The sequence below is a fragment of the Perognathus longimembris genome, chromosome 2, assembly GCF_023159225.1.
Source record: "Perognathus longimembris pacificus isolate PPM17 chromosome 2, ASM2315922v1, whole genome shotgun sequence".
Classification (NCBI taxonomy): Eukaryota; Metazoa; Chordata; class Mammalia; order Rodentia; family Heteromyidae; genus Perognathus; species Perognathus longimembris.
This window is the reverse complement of record NC_063162.1, coordinates 109,060,844-109,081,291: the sequence shown is the minus strand read 5'-3', so window position 1 is coordinate 109,081,291 and position 20,448 is coordinate 109,060,844. Positions and strand designations below refer to the sequence as shown.

The 20,448-nt window shown below is 33.8% G+C and overlaps 1 protein-coding gene across 5 annotated transcripts in view; it reads left to right on the top strand.

The window, feature by feature from the left end:
* Positions 1 to 20,448, top strand: part of Cacna2d1 (calcium voltage-gated channel auxiliary subunit alpha2delta 1) — a 368,329-nt gene that overhangs the window by 241,780 nt on the left and 106,101 nt on the right. For all 5 annotated transcript variants that reach the window (XR_007210075.1, XM_048339919.1, XM_048339918.1 and 2 more), the window contains exon 6: positions 7,610 to 7,739. Coding sequence is in view for 4 of the 5 variants with exons in the window: in XM_048339919.1 (XP_048195876.1) it covers positions 7,610 to 7,739 (130 nt within the window). In the remaining variant the exon portion in view is untranslated. The remainder of the gene's footprint in view (positions 1 to 7,609; positions 7,740 to 20,448) is intronic.

The window sequence follows — 20,448 nt, the reverse complement described above, 5'->3', positions numbered from 1 at the left end:
AAAAAAAAACAAAAAAAAAACCAAACCAATCTAAACCAAAAACAAAACACCAAAGAAAAAAAGTTTGACACATTTTCTGGCTTGTAAGATACTTACATTCCCTTTTATTTTATTCCTAGGTTGTTTATCAGACCTAAATAACAGCAACCCCAAAAGCAAATGTAATTAAACTACTGTAAGATAGTACAGGATAGAATTCCTCAACCACCCACATTTACAGGAAGATGTGCATCTTTGAGAGGAGAATGTGTGGAACATAGAATATAGGTAGCTTCAGTTGAAGACATAAATGTTATCATAGAAGGAAGTCACACAAAGAAGGCCATGAGTTCATTCCATATGGGAATCACCATTAAAATTTGAATCTAAGGCTTCCCATTGTTCCATGTATATTATATTTTCTATCACCAACTTCACATTTGTGTATAAAAAAAAAAACATGTTTAAGTTCACTGTATTTATTTTGTCTGTTATAACAATGATACATGGTGAAAACAAGTACTTACCATTTATGTGTGATGATACATAGGTAACACAAGTATTTGAAGGTAATCAATTCCTTGAATATAACTGTTTAGTACCCAATAGAAAGCTTTTCAAGGACTCTGGTTTAAGATAATTCCTCAAGGACATTTTATAGTATCTGGGCTTCTCCATATCAGTGGTATTTATAGTCACAATGTGCCTATAAAATAAATACTTACTGACAGCCTGATTTACTGAAAACATTGGCTGAAATGAGGGATATAGTTAATATTCCTAAAGAACTATATTATTTTTAAATATATGCAGTTGCATAATTTCTATGATAATTAAACAATTTTCCTCTTAAAACTAAAAAAAAAGAGACAGTATAAATTATTTCTTAGTTGAGCCACCATTCTCCTGGAAGCATGTAAGGCACATGACCTTATTGGGAATAAGGTAATCTTTACTGTTTTATTAACCTATGCTATTTAATGGTAATATATTTATTCCTGTAGCTAACTGATCAGGGTATTCTGTAATTTTTCTAATCAAATGCCAAATATTCCTTAGAAGCTAGTTCCAGGTCAATGCCAGTGGCTTATACCTGTAATCTTAGTTACTGAGCAGGCTGATATCTGCGGAACAAGGTTCAGAGCCAGCTTGGGCAGGAAAGTCCATGAGACTCTTATTTCCAATAAATTACTCAGAAAAAGCTGGAAGTGGTGCTGTGGCTCAAGAGGTACAGGGTTAAACTTCAGCAAAAGAAGCTTAGCGACAACACCCAGGCCCAAAGTTCAGGCTCCAGGACAGGCAAAAGAAAACAACAACAATATCAAAACTAGTTAAAAAAACAGCTTCTTTGGTTTCTAATCAAATTCCAGATATTGAAAGCAACTCACCATACACTTTTGTCTTTAATGGTATAATACTCTACATTATTATGTATAATAGGGTTTATCTACATGAGTTTATTATTAACTTGACATAGGACTTCTGATTCATTATGAATTGTTCATATTATCTAAATTATCTGCTCAAATATTTCTTGTGTGTGTGCCTCTGGGGTTTGCACTCAGGGCATCACACTAATCAGACTTGAGCGGTGCTCTAACCTTTATTAATCAGTGATTTTTTTTTTTTTTTAGATAGAGTTTTTCTTTCTTTTATTGCCCATACCAGCTTGAACCACAATACTATTTCTGTAGCAAAGGTAAAAGACATGTGCCGCCAGACCAGGCCTTTGCTGTTGAAATGGGACCTCAACTTTCCCTTCCCTTCCCTTCCCTTCCCTTCCCTTCCCTTCCCTTCCCTTCCCTTCCCTTCCCTTCCCTTCCCTTCCCTTCCCTTCCCTTCCCTTTCCTTCCCTTCCTTTCCCTTCTTTCTTTTTCCTTCCTTTTTCCCTCCTTCCCTCCCTCCCTTCCTTCTTCTCTCTCTTTCTCTTTCTCTTTCTCCTTCCTTCCTTCCTTCCTTCCTTCCTTCCTTCCTTCCTTCCTTCCTTCCTTCCTTCTTTCTTTCTTTCTTTCTTTCTTTCTTTCTTTCTTTCTTTCTTTCTTTCTTTCTTTCTTTCTTTCTTTCTTTCTTTCTTTCTTTCTTTCTTTCTCTTTTACTCTTTTTTCCCCATGCTAACCTCAAAACAGTCTTCCTTATCTCAGTTTCACAGAATTACAGTAATTCACAGAATTACTCCTTTATTCTTTTATTGAATAATTCACTTGAGTGAGGTTATTTTAATAGTGTGTGTATGTTTGTGTGTGTGCAAATATGTGTGTGAAAATGCTACTGTTTAATGAATTACAATATTTACACAATATACAGAAAAACACTTAACCATACGGTTTTAGTGTTGGTTGAAACAAAGAGGGGAAATGACTGACTACTTTTCTATGAGTTATAGTTGAATTGATTTTTCAGATAAAATTTTGTCTCATTTTGCTCATCTAGTATGACTCGCTCTTAATCTAGAAGTGTCACGGGGCAGTGTTTACTTACCTTCTTTCATCTGAGAGAGCAATACTGAAACAAGCAATGTAGTTTCCTCTATTTCCATAACCATTTGTATTTGGAAACTAATAGCAGTTAAAACACATACACACACACACACACACACACACACACACACACAATTTTTAGTTAATATAGGGATTAAGACTTTCAATTTCAATTTTGGGTGCATAAACTAAATTTTTATGATTCATTGTGGATAAAATTTGAACCTAGGCTTATTGTATGATTCCATCAAAACTACATTCTTGTCCTATCTGTGTATCCCTAAAATAAATGGTAATTGGTGTTCCCAAACAGGCTACATCATTAAACTGAGCATGAGAAAGCTATAATGGCTCATGTTTGTACTAGCTACAGCAGTAAATTTGAATAGAAAGAATGCATCCACTCTGGCTTTAGAAAAAGAGCAAGACCCTACAAAAAAAAATAGTGATTGCAAGCAATGTCTGGTAGGTATGGCTTAAGTGGTAGTCTGATGCCTAGCCAGTACTGAGTTCAAATACTACAACCATGAATAAATGAAAATAAAAGTTTGAGGATAATATTTGAATGTAAAATTCTATTTGATTTTCTTAGAAAAAATATCTTAAATAATCACAACAGAGAAAAGGCCTCCATAACTACCTCACCTGTTATTTGCTTAAGTTTTTTTTAAAAAAGGGCAGTGACACATGATATGTAAAATAATGTTCAAAGGACTGCAGTTGTTTGCAAGAAAATCCCAGCTATATTAGTTGTGTCATATATCTTTCTGCTTTTCACTCATTTGTTATGAAAAATAGATGAAATAATAGCACAAATCTCATAGCATTACTCTGAAGATTAAATTAATGGACACACATAAAACACCAACAACAGTTTTTGGCCGTGCAATGACGTGTTCTTGTCTATATAACAACAACCTCGAAAACAGAACATCTGACATGTTTCTCATTTTATTGTTATGAAGTGTGTCATTGTATTTGTGTTACTTAAGGCAATGCACAAAAATTGTAGTTGAATCATCCAAAAATGCTTGAAATACCTATGAAGACAACAGTTTTCTTGATGTTAGTTTAGGATTTACATATTCAAATTTTATAAAAAACAATGTTCATGCAAAGTGAAAAGGGTTACTAATGAAATAATCATCTATGAAACTCCACATTTAAGGACTTCTTACATTTGAAACTTATTTAGGTTCTTAGTTTAGCTTTTTAGAGACATCTGGCTTGATAAATCCCTAGTTCCCTGAAGGTTAGGGAAAAGACTTTCCAGAAGGCTGGCATTGTGGCAGCCAGCTGCTCTGTGTTCTCAATTCCCAAAGTCAGCAAAAAGAAATCTGATCATTACAAACCCTTATTAACCTAATTCTAAGATCTATGTTTCTGACTAAAATCCAAATGGAGTAAGTTCAACCCAGATTCCTCATGTCATGAAATTGACTTGATTTATTGGCTGCATTTAGCTTTATTGATCATGCTAAAGATTTGAACTGTCTGGAATAGTTGGCTCTCTGGCTGAATTTCTTTGCATATTTATGTTACTATTTATTTTCTCCTTAGCCAAGTGTTGTCTACTTGAAATTAATTCTAACGCTTCATCCTATCTAAATGTCTTCTTAAAACCCCAATCACTCATCATTTTTATTTTATGGAAATAAACCTCATTCTAGATATGCTGGTAGGGTCATGCATCAAACAATGATAAATCTATTCTAGTTATTTTTAAAAAGTCTTTGTTGTCTTACTTTGTTTTATTTTCTTACATTTGGCTATGTTGTAACCAAAATATCTTGTAGTATGCACCCTTTGTTTTCTAGGCTGTGATGCTGGTCAGTACAAAATCCTCAAGTACATGATGGCATAGAGAGGATGTTAAGTGATACTGCATCACATTTAACAATCAGACAGGTTTGGGCACACATATAAATAAATGACTTAGTTATGTTGGTTGTAATGTGTTTGGATTAAATTGTTACAGCTGGCACATTTGTGTGTGTGTTTTGCTCTATATATGCATATATATGCTGTTATATACTACATAATAAACTAGAAAAATACATAGCATACACACATGTATGCTTATTGTATACTAGGTAATAACTGCTTTATATACCATATAACATTTAAAATTTGTAATACTCCTATGTGGAACATAATATTATGATTTTAATAATTTCCAAATGAATAGGTAAATGTAAGGCTTTTGCACAGTGTCACACACTTGGTGGTTAGAAGATAATAGGATGCCTTGCTGTCCTAATCAATGTGGAACAGGGGGGACCCTTGTAGGGCCCTGCCTGTGTAATCCCACCCTCTAGAGGCAGGACAAAGACCGTGAAGGAATCATTATGAATAAAATTTTGTCTTCAACATTGAAAGGAAACACTATTAGCTGAAGTTCAACATACATTTGTCTTACAACAGCATAAAAACGACTTCCCCACATGGAATTATAGAACATATACAAAGCTAACTAACGGTAATGCCCCATACCTGATGTGAGAGTGTAAAACACAGGCATGATCCTTTTAAATGAGCAAACACTTTCTTTTTTAAAGGTTTTAATTGTTCATTCACTGCTTCTCAGAAAGCCAAATGTGTACATAATAATGGGATACAGGTAATGTATAAACATGTGTGAATTATTATGTAATGTTTAAATCAGGTTGCATTTACTTTCTTTTCTTTTCTTTTTATTGTCAAAGTGATGTACAGAGAGGTTACCGTTTCATACATTAGGCCTTGGTTACATTTCTTGTACTGTTTGTTACATTTGTCTTCAAACATTTCTTTGTGGTGAAGAACTTAACCTTAATCTTCTTTTAGCCTTTTGAAATATGCATTGTTTTATTGCTAACCCTACTCACCTTAGTGCACAGGAATAAGACAGGCTTGCCACTTCTGTCTACCTTGCATTGCTGTACCTACTACACAACCCCATTCCATCCTTCTGTCTCATGTACTGAGCCTCTGAGAGTGTAACTATCACCATCTACTCTAACTTCTGTGAGATCGTTTTTGGAGTCTGTGATTAGTGGGATCATGTGGTACTTCTGCTGTAAGAAAATCTACTTTAAACACAAGGAATGAGACTTTTAGGAAATTTTATTTATTTTTTATTTTTTATTTTTTAATAGAAAAGGTGATACAGAGGGGTTACTGTTACATAAGGAAAGTAATGAGTACATTTTTTTTCCAACAGTGTTATCCCCTCCCTTGTTTTCTCCTGGTTCGCCTCCCACCAAAGTTTTAAAGTTCATTCCTACATAATGTCTTGCGAGTATCACTGCTGCACTGGTTTACCCTTTGTCCATTGTCACACCATTTCAGTGATTTCCCTTCCAATCCCCAAATTAGATAAACATATACAATACAAAAGATACTAAACAGTGACAACAGGGGGCAAACTAAAGTGGAGAGGGGACTTTAGTACACTAAAGAAAAAAGGATAAAAAAACCCTTTTGATTCCATATCTTGTCAATATTGTTATCTCAATATCATTTTGATTTTCATTTCTTTTATTGCCTGAGACATTGAACATTAAAGCCATAGTTACAAAAACAGCTTGGTACTGGCACATGAATAGGCCTAAGAACCAATGAAATAGAATTGAAGACCCAGAAATGATCCCATAGACCTATGGCTACCTAATCTTTGATAAGGGAGCCAAAACCAAACCAAACCAAACCAAAATAAAATAAAAAAACAGTATTGAAGGAAGACAGGCTTTTCAACAAATGTTGCTGGTAAAATTAGCCATGCATGTTGTGTAGGAAACAGATATTGGACCCTTATATATCACCCTGCACCAGAATCAACTTCAAGTTTATCAAAGACACCAATATTAAAATCCAATACCCTGAATATATTACAGGAAGTAATAAGTGAAATAGTAGAGCTCCGTGGCACAGGTAGAAACTTTCTCAATAAAGACCCAGAAAAAAATCAAGAAAGGTTGGACCAATGGGATTGAATCAAACTGCAGAGGTTCTGCATGGCAAAGGACATAGCTAGCAAGATAAATAGAAAGCCCACAGATTGGGAGAAGATCTTCACTAGCTATACAACTGATAAGGGCCTATTATCTAAAATATACTTAGAGCACAAAAATTAATCCCCCTCAAAACAAATCTTTAAAGAAACAAGTACCCCATTAGTGAGTGGGCTAAAGATTTAAAAAGAGAATTATCTGAAGAGAAAACAAGAATAGCCAATAGACACACACGAAGAACATTTTTTGTTTTTGTTTTTGTCCAGGTATTCGGCTTGGACTCAGGGCTTTGGCACTATAACTTTAGTTTTGTTATTATTGTTTGTTTATTTGTTTGTTTTATTCTCTTAAGGCTGGTGTTCTACCACTTAAGGAAAAACTAGAAAAATAGTATATTTTAACAATAATTTTTCGATGCATAGAAAAATGTTATAGATGTGTTTTGGATAAATTAATGAAACTCCTAATTTCCTGCTTTGGGGGTGGGATAATAAGGTAACACAGTATCAAAAGCAATACATGAATAGCTAGGAAATTAATTAAAATGAATTCAACTTTCAAGTCCTATAAGACTTACTTGAATCAGTATTGATTTTACCGTAGTTCCTCCTTTTGGAGTCAAATGGCCTGGAGTTAGGATTTAATTGTATTTAGAGTAATCTCAAATTTCTTCTTTCTTAAGATACTTTCTTTAAAAAATAAAACTTGATCTACATGGCAAACATAAACAAGTTAAAAGTATGTGACATAAAGTAAACCTTCATTAGTGCCACTTGCTTTCATGTGTAGTATTTGTTGCTGTACACTGCCCAACACCAGTGGAGCAACATCAATTGTGAAATTAATTTCAAGTGTATAATGTGGTAGTTTGGTTGTACTTAAAGGCCCTTCTGTTCTGTTAATGTCTTAGTGGGTATTATGTGAGAAAACTGGGCAACTGCAGAATAACCCCAAAACTGAAGAAATCAGGAGAGATTATTAACAATCAAATAATATTATGAAGATAATGTGAATGTTGGTACCTGAAGAAATTTGTGTGTACAATATCATCATGGAGATATATTTTATTGTTTTATCTTTAGCAAACTTATTAGTGGATGTGACCATATATATGGTTACATAACTTGTAAAGTTGTCTATTATCTATGTTTTTCTTTGCAGCCTGAAAAAAATGACAGTGAACCAGGCAGCCAGAGGATTAAACCTGTCTTCATTGAGGATGCCAATTTTGGCAGGCAGATATCCTATCAGCATGCTGCTGTCCATATTCCCACTGACATCTATGAGGGATGTAAGTACATAAGCTATCTGTTGTATAGAAATATATAACCTGTCTATATACAGGTACGTATTTTAACTTCAACCATTAATGTTTTTTTTTCTGCTATTTTGGTATTCCCAATTAATTTTAACTATTATAAAAATTATTCTGACAACACTAATCTACATAGATGTATGTTTAAGTTTTTAAATTTAATTTTATTTTCAAAGTGACATATAGAGGGGTTACAGTTACATGCATAAAGTAGTGAGTACATTTCCTGTCAAACTTGTTACTCCCCCCTCATTTTTCTCCTGCCCTCCTTCTCCCCCAGCCCCCTCCCCTGAGTTCTACAGTTAATTTCCAACATATTGTTTTGTGAATATCTCTGTTGCACTGGGTCACCCTTTATCCTTTGCCTCACCATTTTGATGTTCCCTCTCCCTTCCCTAATTCAGATAAACACACACACACACACACACACACACACACACACACACACACACACACACACACACACATATATTACCCAAGGAACAAAAGTCCAATACAGAGACAAGAGGGGATAAACCATAGGAAAGAAAAATGCAGGAAAAAATAAATAATTTAAAACAAAACAATATGTTGTAAACCAGGGGGGAGTGGAAGGAATTGGGGAGGAGGGAAGATGAGAGAAAAATGAGGGAGGAGGTAATAAGTTTGATAAGAAATATACTCACTGCCTCATGTATGAGACTATAACCCCTCCGCATATCACTTTGACAATAAATTTAAAAACAAAAACAAAAAACCTGCTATGCTCCTGGTTTGGGAAGATTAACACTGTGAAAATGCAATACTTCCAAAGGCTATCTACAAGTTCAATGCAATACCCATCAATATCCCAACATCATTCTTTAATGAAATAGTGGAAACAATCCAAAATTCAAATGTAACAATAAAAGACCCCAAATAGCAACAAAAATTCTTAGCAGGAAGAACAGTGCTGGAGGAATATCAATACCAAACTTCAAACTTTATTACAGAACTGTTGTAATAAAAATGCTTGGTAATTTTCAGATTTTAAAATAATATCATACGAAATGAAGACAGCCAGACCCAAAGAAGCATGGACGCTATGGTTTCCCTCGTAGGGAATAATTAGTTCATCTCTAGGATAAGCATAGAAGATCACAATAGCTCAATAGCTGTGCCCGTATGAACACATAAGATAATGCTAAGCAAAATGATCTCCATGTTATGGAAATAGGCGGTATCTCGTTGTTTTAGTTAATCTCAACATGCCAAGTGTAAATGTACCTCTTTTTCTCTCTCATATTCCCTTCCTGTTGTTTTACTCATGCTATTACTGTAACTGATCTTAGTACACCAGATACTGTATATACGTGTATTGGAACTAGGGAAGGGAAAGGGAGACAAAGATAGAGAAACAAAGGATAAAAAGACAAACCGTTCCAAAAGCAATACTTACAAAACCATTTGTTGTAAATCAACTGTACAACTTATGGGGGGTGGGGAGGGAAAGGAAAAGCAGGGAAGCGGAGGAGAAATGAGGAAGGAGGTAAATGTTGGGTAAGAAATGTACTCACTGGCTTACATATGAAACTGTAACCACTCTACTTCACCTTGACAATAAAAAAAAGAATATCTTCTGTCTTATACAGTTTCATCTTACTATTGAATGTTGGGTAAGCCAAAAAAACAATAATTTCATTATTCCTTATCTGTCTACTTCATTCACACTGGAGAAATGACTGTATATGAGTTTGGAGTCAAAACCTTTTCCATTATTACTTCATGTATCTCCTTAGGTTGTTGTGACCAGTGTAAGTGGACGGAAGAAACTTGTTGCCAATTTGAATGTTATTAATTTGTTAGAGACCTTTTATAATTGTGTTTGTATTGTTACCTGAGGTTTCAGAGTATCCCTTCCAATTTTTCCTGAAATTGAATAAGAGAAAATGCCAACAAGATATTCCAAGTCAGTGATACTCTGTGTGCATTTGTTCTGTGAAATGTTTTACTTAAAATATGCATTTATTTAGAAGACATGTACATAGAGTTAAAATGAATGGAAAGCCATTGTGACTGAACCAAAGATGACATTTCAAGAGCTCCCTGTTGATCTAGTATTGGTACTCAAGATATTTGTTTTTCTGTAAAGTCATTTGTTTATGGTTTCATTTTCAGTAACTATAGTTCTGCATATTTAGGAACATAGTTCATGGGAGAACCTTCATTTCATTTTTTTTTTGGTAATTATTTAGTTAAAATCATACTCCACATTTAAAACATTAATATATTTTATCCTAGAATAGGCATGCAATCTAACACATACATAAATTTGAAATATACATTTAAAAATATTAATTGTTCACATACGACACATGTTTTTGTATACTACAAGAACTGTGACTGTACATGCACTTTGCTCTCCATTTAGAATAAGCTACTTGTAAACATCCATAGAGAATAATCTTAATAGAATAAAAATACCTTAAAAATAATAAAATAGATGAGTATATGTTTTTAGATCAGAAGGTACTGTTTGAAATACGTTATAATTTTTTTAAGATAAGGTCTGTCTTGAATTATTAATTTAGCTTCATTTTTCTTAACCTCGGCGTCTCCCTCTACTGCAATCTCATCAGAAAGATTCTAACCTAGTGTGGCCTGTACTCCTTTAAAATTCATATCCAGCTTTAGGGGCTACAAGAGGAAATGACAGGAGTGAAATCAGAAATGTCAACAAGATCTGGGAAAATGTTATAATTGCCAATGTTCTTCAAGCAGTCTGGAGGAACATCCTAGGTTTAGAAGAGAGTTCTAGGCTTTTGGGTTTAATGAATATTAAAGTATATTTTAATTGAAGGCTTACAGCCAGGAAATAAGCTTGTCTGGTAAAAATACAGCCATGTAGTTACATTCCCAGAAGAAATCTAATGTTCAAATTTCCCAAAGGTGATTTCTTCTTAAATCTCTTGAATTGAAATGTAATTATTTTTTTGTGGAACGATACATATTTAAAGTTTCAGAATAGTGTAGTGACAAGCCATAATAAAAGCGTAATGAAAGGTCTAATTTTCAGAATTTAACTAGTTATTACTACTAACTTCATGGCCATGCAAATGACCATATATAATTTTCAGATTCCATTTGTTTGTTTGTAGATATAGAAATTGAACATAGAATTGAATAAGGGAAATGACAGTACATTATGAGTTTTATTGTCAGTTGTGGGGCTTGAAATCAGGGCCTGGGCACTGTCCCTGAGCCTCTGTGCCCACTTGAGCCACAGTGTCACTTCCAGTTTTTGATTCATTAATTGGAGATAAGAGTCTCACAGGGAACTTTTTTTTTGCCTGAGCTTGCTTCGAACCATGATCCTCAGATCTCAGCCTCCAGAATAGTTAAGATTATAGGTGGGAGCCACTGGAGCCAGCCATGACCTAATTTTTGAGTTTAAAACATTATTTTAGGCTCATTTCCATCAGAAGTATCAGCACACCACAATGAATATTCTACCAGCTGAGCTACCAAAGGGGCCACAATGAATATTCTATATTTATTTTCCATAGAGATTTATGATGATTTCATTTGAGAGGAATATCATTAGAGATTTATATTTGTTTTCATAACTATAGTTCTGAAAGAATATACATTAACAAGGAAAGTAATAAATACAATTGTATAGGACTTTCAGGCACATAATAATTTTATCCTAACACCCTGTAAAATAAGCAAAGCAATGATTCTTATTTTATAAATAAAATTTCAAGATAAAATCCAAACTTTTGAGGAATTAAGATATTTTAGTGAGGAAACTGTATGAGTAGTATCAATAAATTTTCCTCTTCCCCTCAAAATAATTGTAACTAATTACAAAATATACAACAAAAGCAGAAACCTCTTTCACTGTGGCTACAGAAAGTACTAAAAATGTTTGCTTAGTTGGAATGTAAATAAAGCATATAAAATGTATTTCTCAGTACTTTCCAAAAAATGCACATTTCTGTTAATTTTAATTCATTAATCTATTCTAAGCACTTCCTATTTCACAGATTCCTTGCATTAGTACCCCAAGAAACCTTACACATCCCAGGGAAATATACTACCTTTTGTGTAGGCATGGAAACTTAGCCTTACTCCATGATAGATCCATAATTTGTGCTTATTTTTCTTAGGCTACATTCTTGTACATGTATGGTGGCTCAACCTTTGATGAAATGAATGCCTCTGCTTCTGCCTCTGTCTCTCTCTCTGCTCCCTCCTCCCCATCTCTTTCGCTCTTCACAGCCCTTTTGTGGGTTTGTAGTTGCTTGCTCTTTTATTGTGCTGGTCCACAAGGGCACCTCCCTGAATGTTTTTGCTCAAGGCCAACCTGCTGGGACTATTCAGCTTTTGAATTCATTCAAATATAATCCCCCTAATAAAAGTTTTTTTTTTTTTAACCATAGAGCAGTCTTACCTTTGTTTTAATGATTTTTTTTCAACCAGTAGATTTATAAATCAGTATGTTTCAAATGTGCAGGATGAATCACTCCATACTCTAGGGTTTTTAAATTTTTTAAAAAAATACCTAAAAATACCAATGTCATTAAAAAACTTTTAGTAAAAGGTTATTGTGGTTCTAATATTAGCAAAGTAGCTTTTCTTTCTTCTTTTTAAAGTGCTATTTAAATTTTAAAGACTTGATTCTGAATCATGCAACCAGAAATCTGATTAAGCCCTGAGAAAGAGCACTCAAGAAGTTCATTTTGTTCTGTAACTAAGTGATCTTCTATTATAATAAAAAGATTAGCTAAATAATTAGTATTACTCCTCATTAGCAGAGCTGTGAAATAGTAAGGTCATCATAGAAAGAGGTTGAGGAGAAGCCTGAGGTTCAAAACATAGATTTTTTAGTCCAAGGTAATTTGATCATAGTAAGCCTGGCACAAAGAGAAGCAATTCTATTTTTGAGATAAAGTTGTCAATTATTTCTCTATTGATGTTTTTGTAATAGGAACATATTCACAGTTTGTCCTTTGGTGTTCATTTTCACACAACCAAATGACAAAGATACAGTATTCTAATCACATGGTTGCAAGTTTTAAATTTGCGGTTATAGAATACAATAATTGGTATTAAAATTTTTTAAGCTGCACCAATTGTTTTGAGCTGGATGATACCTCTTTTAAAATATTCTGAATTTAACCCAGTCACTATAATTGGAAATGGAGACTTTAGAAAAGATACCTATATCTTTCTCTCTGTTTGTGTTAGTGACTTATGTGCCTGTCTCTGTCTGCCTACCTCGCTTTCTCTCTCTCTCTCTCTGTCTTTCTCTGTCTCTCTCTTTCACACACACACACACACACACACACACACATGCACACACATATACATACAGCATATAAACATGGAGTGAGGAGGAAAGAGTGAAAAGTTGTGAAGCAAAAAGAGACCTAGTAGTTAGCATTTTATTCTCATACTTCTTAGTCCCCAGAACTGTAAGAAAATGGGGAAGGCTAAAATACAAATTTACATTCACAGAAAAATTGGTTCAAGCTTAAACTCAGTCTTAAAAGAATAAGTATGAAACAAAGCCATAACAAAACTATGTTGGTGTGTTTCATGCTTTATTCTGCAATATATGGCCCAGAAATATCGTTCTAATAAATGGGAATTTGCAAATCCCATATTTTGCGCCTTACTTCAACATTATTACTAGTGTTTTGAGACAAGGTCTTGTTGTGTTGTCCAGGCTGGCGGGAAGAAATTTCTTGGATTTAGGTGATTTTTCACATCAGCTTTCCAAGTGTCTGAGACTACACATACAGCACTGTGCTCAGTTTGATTCAGAATCTTTAGCATTGTAGAAAACAACTTAATTTCAGTGATTTCAGAGTACTATAAAAAAACTGAAGAATCTATGGCACTATACATGTCTAATCTTTGCATTGAGTCCATGTGCCTATTTAAGAAATATAACAGTACTATTTATATCAACTAAATCACAGAACTCCCTCTGGTACACAAATAAGCCAACTGTTGCCTATTTTTCCATAAGCATTATTCAAAGGTGATATTTTCAGTGCTTCTCATTAGGAGGTGAATATAATACATGTTTGCTAAAATTCCTCAATTTGCATTTGCTTTCCATGCTTTATTAGATGCAGTGTTAGGAAGAATTTTGTACAATTATTGAAACCAGAATATTCAATGATTTGTAAAATTCCTAGGTAATGTTATATTGGCCTTACTGTTTAGCTGTGAATATACACAAACTTTCTTTCTATAGAAGGAACTTGAAAGGGATGAAGGGAAAGAGCTGATAAAAAGAAGATGTGAATTTGAAAGGCATGATGGGAAAGAGCTGATAAAAAGGAAATGTGCAAAGTTCAGTGCCTTTATAAATAGAGAGCTAAAAATCAGAAGTATACTTGGCTACCTTTTTTTTTTTTTTAATTTTTTTTTTTTATTAATTGAACATAAATTTTTTTACAAGGTGTTGTGCAAAGAGGGTGCAGTTACATAGTAGGGCAGTGTGTACATTTCTTATGATATCTTACAACCTGTTTTTCTATCCCTTGTCTAGGTCAGGTTGACATATATGCAATATACAATGTATCAAGAACATATACAGTATTCACAGACTTGGTCTCTACTGTCTCTCCGTCTCCCTTTGTTAACAGTCATATATCAGGGAGATCATGCCCCTTTGTTTTCTGTGTTCTAGGCTTGTCTCACTCAACATTATTTGTTCGAGTTCCGACCATTTCCCTGCAAATAACAATATTTCACCATTCCTAATCGCTATGTAGTATTCCATTGTGTATAAGTACCATATTTTTTGGATCCATTCGTCTGTGGAGGGGCATCTGGGTTGTTTCCATATTTTAGCTATTGTGAATTGTGCCGCGATAAACATGGTAGTACAAATTTGGCTACCTTTTATGATGGGTATAACAAGTGACAGGCCATTCAATGGTTGAAGAAGAGAGATAATGAAATCTTAAATTAGAATGGCTTTCAAAATAGATTGACAGTACTGTTCACAGCAAATTAAAAAGGGATTGACAATTGGAAAGAAAATGGATGTCTGGTATTTGAGATGAGGATTTTTTTTTAATCATTTGGCATTTTACTTCATGGATCAAATTTTTACTGAGTTCTCTCTAGGGATAAAAAGACATTGAAACATATTTCTAAAATTCTACTGAAAAAAAGAGTCAGACTCTAAACATATTACATGTTTCAAGATTATTTTGTCTCAAGATCAGATTTTTCAAAGTATGGGGGTTATATGCTATACCAGAAACCAGGGGGAAATAATCAATATTTATTGCTATTAGACCTAATCCATGCATGTACACTTTTAGATGTAATGAATAATACATGATGTTTTGAAAATGATGTTTTAGTTATGGAATATCATAAAGTACTACCCATGCATTCATAATCATATTTCAGTGTTATATAGAAGAAGCTGTGACTTTCCCAAGCTCTCATGGACACTGGACTTTTATTAGGTTATATTCATTCCGACCAGAGGTGACTAGAGGAATGTCTCATTATTCTACCTTCAGGTGGATGAAGATGAAATAAAATATACATATATATATACATATATAAATATATATGCATGTGTGTGTAGAATATAACATCCACACAATATATTATATATTATGACATAATATGTAATTATATATAACTTACATATAAACATAGAAAATAAATAACAAAATAGTTTTTCACATATATGTTCTTCATATATACTGTTCTTTGTATATAGTAGTAGATATATTACAGTACTATATGTTTGGTGTGTGTATATATATATACACCACTCAAGAAAACACATGCACACACACACACACACACACACACACACACACACAGTCCTAGGCAACATACTGAAACACATTGGCAATGAATAAGCTATGTGGGTATATGCTAGAAATCTGCAAAAGGGTCACATTAATAGCTAATAGAAGGCTTTCTATTTGAAATAATTTAATTTTTCATGAAGAAGATATTCTTTATCCTTGAGATGTCTTCTTTCTTTAATTTTACCTTATGTAAAGAACGGGTCTTCTTTGCCTCAAGAAATTACATTTTTATTTCAGAATGCTGAAACTTATGGAGTCCACTCCATTATCAGCAAAAATATGTAAGAAGAAACAAAAATTATTAGAAGTTTTTTTTTATGTAGAATTGACATACATCCATTATTAGGTTCTTTACCTTGTGCCTCTGGCGCTATTAGTTGCCCTACCATAAGAAGTTTGTGAACATGTGTTTTAGGAGTTGATTTTGAGTTTGATTTTACTTTTTGTTAATAATTAGATTGTGCATTTGGAGATTTAAATGGAAAACTACACTTAATTTGAAGGCCTTTAAGTTAATATTACATAGTATAATAGTATAATAATTGTATACTTTAGAAGTCATTGATTTCAGGTGTTTAATTTTCAACTAAATCTATTAAGAATTTATTTATATGGGGGTAACACTGTTCAAAAAGAAATGCACTCATTACCTTACTTATGCTATTGTAACCCCTCTGTACCTCATCTTTACAATATTTTTTAAAAAGATACATAGAAGAGATTAACATGATAATCACAGGAAAAAAAAGATTTGAATTATATAAGGAAAAAAGCTCTTCTACTAAAAGTAGTTTTCCTAGATAAATAGGATGTGTGTGTGTATGTGTGTGCATGTGTGTGTTTAGTGGTTTGCACACATAAGGCAATAAATATACTGTTTCACTACATTTGTAAAATGATATACCAATATTGAAAATGAATTCTTTTTTATATATTCTAATGAATGAATCTTAATACTGTGGAAACCATAATTATACTTGTGAAAGATTTGTTATATTTGAAATTACATGAAATATAAATAGTAAGGTTTGCCTTTTAGATATACTTTAAAATAGATATCTTCCTGTTAAGTGACTATCCTGATGGATTCCCTATGGTAGAAGATATCAGCAGCACTGAATCTTGTGAATGCCTACTACAGAGGCCCATGCCAACATTACAGACACTCAAAGATTTTTATTCTTATTCTGGGGATTTTTAAAAAGGGTAGAAAATTCAGAATTTCTGTCCTCTTACACATAAAATTTGGCAGTATGCAGAAGGCTGTCATAATCAAGTACTTTAAATTTGGTTACTGAGTGTGCCTGTAGTAAATGCACATCATTATAAATAAAGGGAAAAATAATATGATAGGACATGCACAGTAATATACACATACACACACATGCACACACACACCATCCTGTGTAAGAAGTTATTGCTATCATATATAAATGACTTTAATGATCAAACAAATAAAAAATAACAACATGAACAATAATAAAATACAGAAGCTTTTAAGTTTGACCAAATATTGTTGGAGGTTTCCCATATAGGAATAGCAAATAGACTGAAAAGTGGAAGACTGATACTTCAGTAGAATAAGTGTTAAAGTCTTGTTAATTATACTTTTATTATCTTTAAGTCGTTGCTATTCAACATGTCAGTTTGTGAGTAGAGTGCCTCTTGATCAATATTGTCCCTACCATCCTCCTCCTCCATCCCTTCCAACCCTAGCCATGTCATCAATTTTATGATTTTTTCATTTCTGCCTGAGATTTACTTTGAAACACCAAAGGATGTAGAGGAGCCTGGCTTTCACAGGCTTAATATGGAACCCAAACAAGCGGGGAAGTAAAACTTCTTGTAGAAACACGGGGAAGATATTATGATTACAGATACATACTGGGAGAATTGGCAAATCCATCCCCATATGTCATTAGTGTTTGTAACAGAAGATGGTGCCAATTTGTTTAAAATTAAATTGAGTTTATTACTTCATGTGCACCTAATTTTCTATTTCATGAAATGTTCTTCTGATATTAATTTTATTGCAAAGTCAGTTGCAGTCCTTCTTCAGAATAAAATCAAAACAGATCACTAAGTAATTGAGTCCCATAATTTTCCCTTCTAATGAATGAAGGTCTTTGGCATTCATGCATTCAGAGCTTTTGATGTCGCTTTAGTCATTTTAGAATGTCACAGGCATCATGAATTGCAGACAAGAGCCACATCATGCCTTAAAGGAGAGGAATATCAGCAATTTGAAATATTTTATAATATAATATAGTATAGTATAATATAGATGCATATACACATAACTCGTTTGGTGGAATTTTATGGCCTGCTAAGTCGGCCTAATCATCAAACCTTGGTCTCTTGACACTGTAAATATGAAGATACAGTGGATTGTCTCATCCTAACCATGACAAAAGGGAGATGGTTTATTTTTGAAGTGCAGAGCACGCATCTGTCAAAGTACTCCATGTATAAGATTTGCTGCATTATATCCCTTGGTACTTGATTTAGGTCAATAACTATTATGGAAAAGGCAAAATTCAAAAAGAAAGCATTAGAAAATAATGAGTTTTTATTGGTTTCAATATCTTTTGTATCATCCCTTCTGGATAGACTGAGTTATGCACATACACATGGAATTTATAATCAGTACATTTATTTTCTTGTAGTTGTAAAAATCATATTTGAAAGGCATATTTTGCTATTGTTAAATGAAAACAATAAATTTTCAAGTGTACTGTTCACAGATTCCTTGTTATGTGGAAACGTGGGCCCCCGTTGTTTCCTGCTAGCAACGAGGAGAAAAGACTGCCTTTAAGAAGTTAATGTACTTTAGTTCTGCATATCATTGGCCTTTGGGAATCAGTTTAGTACAACCCCATTCATACTGCTAGTTTTCCCCTGTCACTGAAACAATGACCCACCTATTGGAGCATCTATATACACTTAATAGCTAAGCAGAAGTCATCATTCTAATTTCATTTTGAATAACTCTGCTTAGGGGTAGCTCAAGATTACCACCTGCCGTATTCCACTCTGCCGTTGAGTAGTATCTTTTTTTTTTTTCTTTTGAACATTTTTTTTATTAATTAAATTTTGTTGACGAGGTATTGTGCAAAAGGAGTACAGTTACATAATAGGGCAGTGAGTACATTTCTTGTGATATCTTGTACCCTCGTTTTTCTTTCCCTTCCCTAGATCAAGTAGGCATATATACAATACGCAGTGTACCAAAATCATATACAGTAGTCACGTGGTGTACGCCAAAGGAAATACACCTAGAACGAGTAGTATCTTTCTAATTGTCAAAGCACCCAACTCACAATGCCAGTGCACATCCTTTTACTATTCTCATATGTGGTAAGCCCTGCCTGTAGTTTGTATCTGAAAATTCTTCTAATCTTCCATTCAACATATCCACCGACTTGTAGTTCCGACTGTTTGTACTCATCATTTGTGATTGTGTTACATTTCTGTCTTATCTTTTCCTGTTTATAAGGGTCAGGTTTCCAATCCCCATTCTGTCTTATTGAATACTGATTTCCTCACAAACTTTCAAGAGAAAATGTGATTACTTCAAACCCTGCTATTTCTGACTATAATTCTTAAAACAAAATCATTTTGCTGTTAATACTTCCAGATTATTAGAGTAGCATGTCTTTAATCCTGTCCGTGTCATGCCCCCACAGTCCCCTTCTATTCCACCAGTTTGAATAATTCAGTTCCTGGAATGTTGTATGTTCACTTTTTGCCTCCGTGAATGGCACAGATTCCAGTGTATCTTGGGATACTTATGTATTGTAGTAAAACTGTATAAGATTCTATCTTTGAAATTCACACCTAAGAGTAATGCCACTATACTGATTACGCATTTTCTATATGACAATATCATCCATGTCTATTATTTTATAAAATGCACAATATTATACATTCATTGACTGTTTCTTTGCTTTCCAATCTCAATTTAATATATTCTATTCATAGGGAGCGTTTCTGAGACACCAAAGTAGCCACCTAGTTGATAACTTTAGTAGCCCAGTTCTTTAGTGGTTCACTTTTGTGATGAAGTTGCCTCTTCTCTGAAGCTCTTACAAGCCCTAGTGAGTGCATTTCTAAATTGAATTTCTCTTCTGCAAGAATATAAGGCTGTGTACTAAGGGACTCCAGTATTCTGCAGGAGAAATTTTGAAGTACGATCACTATCTATTTTATAAATAAAAATTTATTGGAACAAAATTGCAATTCTCTCTCTGTGTCTCTGTCTCACTGTCTCTGTCTCACTCTCTCTCTGTCTCTCTGTTTCTGTCTCTATCTCTATCTCTCTCCATCTCTCTCTGTCTCTCTCTGTGTGTCTCTTTCTGTCTCTCTTTCTCTGTATGTGTGTGTGCGCGCGTGTGTGCATGCGCCAGTAATGGGACTTGAATTAAGGGTCTTGTACTCTCCCTGGTTTCTTTTATGCTAAAGGCTGATGTTTGACTACTTAGCCATGCCTCTATTTTCAGGTTATTTCTGGTTAATTGTAGATTGCAAAAGTCACAGATTTTTACACCTAGACTAGCTTTGAATCTCAGTTCTCAGATCTCAGTATCCTAAGTAGCTAGGATTACACACATCAGCCACTAGTGCCCAGCTCACAGTCATTGGTTACTGAGTTGCCCATGAGTGCTTTTAACTACAACTGCAAAGTGAGTTTAATGTCAAAAGTTATCTCTCCTTTTAGAAGTTTACTTATTTCTACTTAAGAGAATCCCTGACATTTACTAGGTACTCAGTAAGTATTTGTTGGCTAGAAACCAAATGATAAGGAAGTGAAACACACACTTGGAAGGCACTGAATAGAAAGCTATTTACACATATTTAGTAATTAG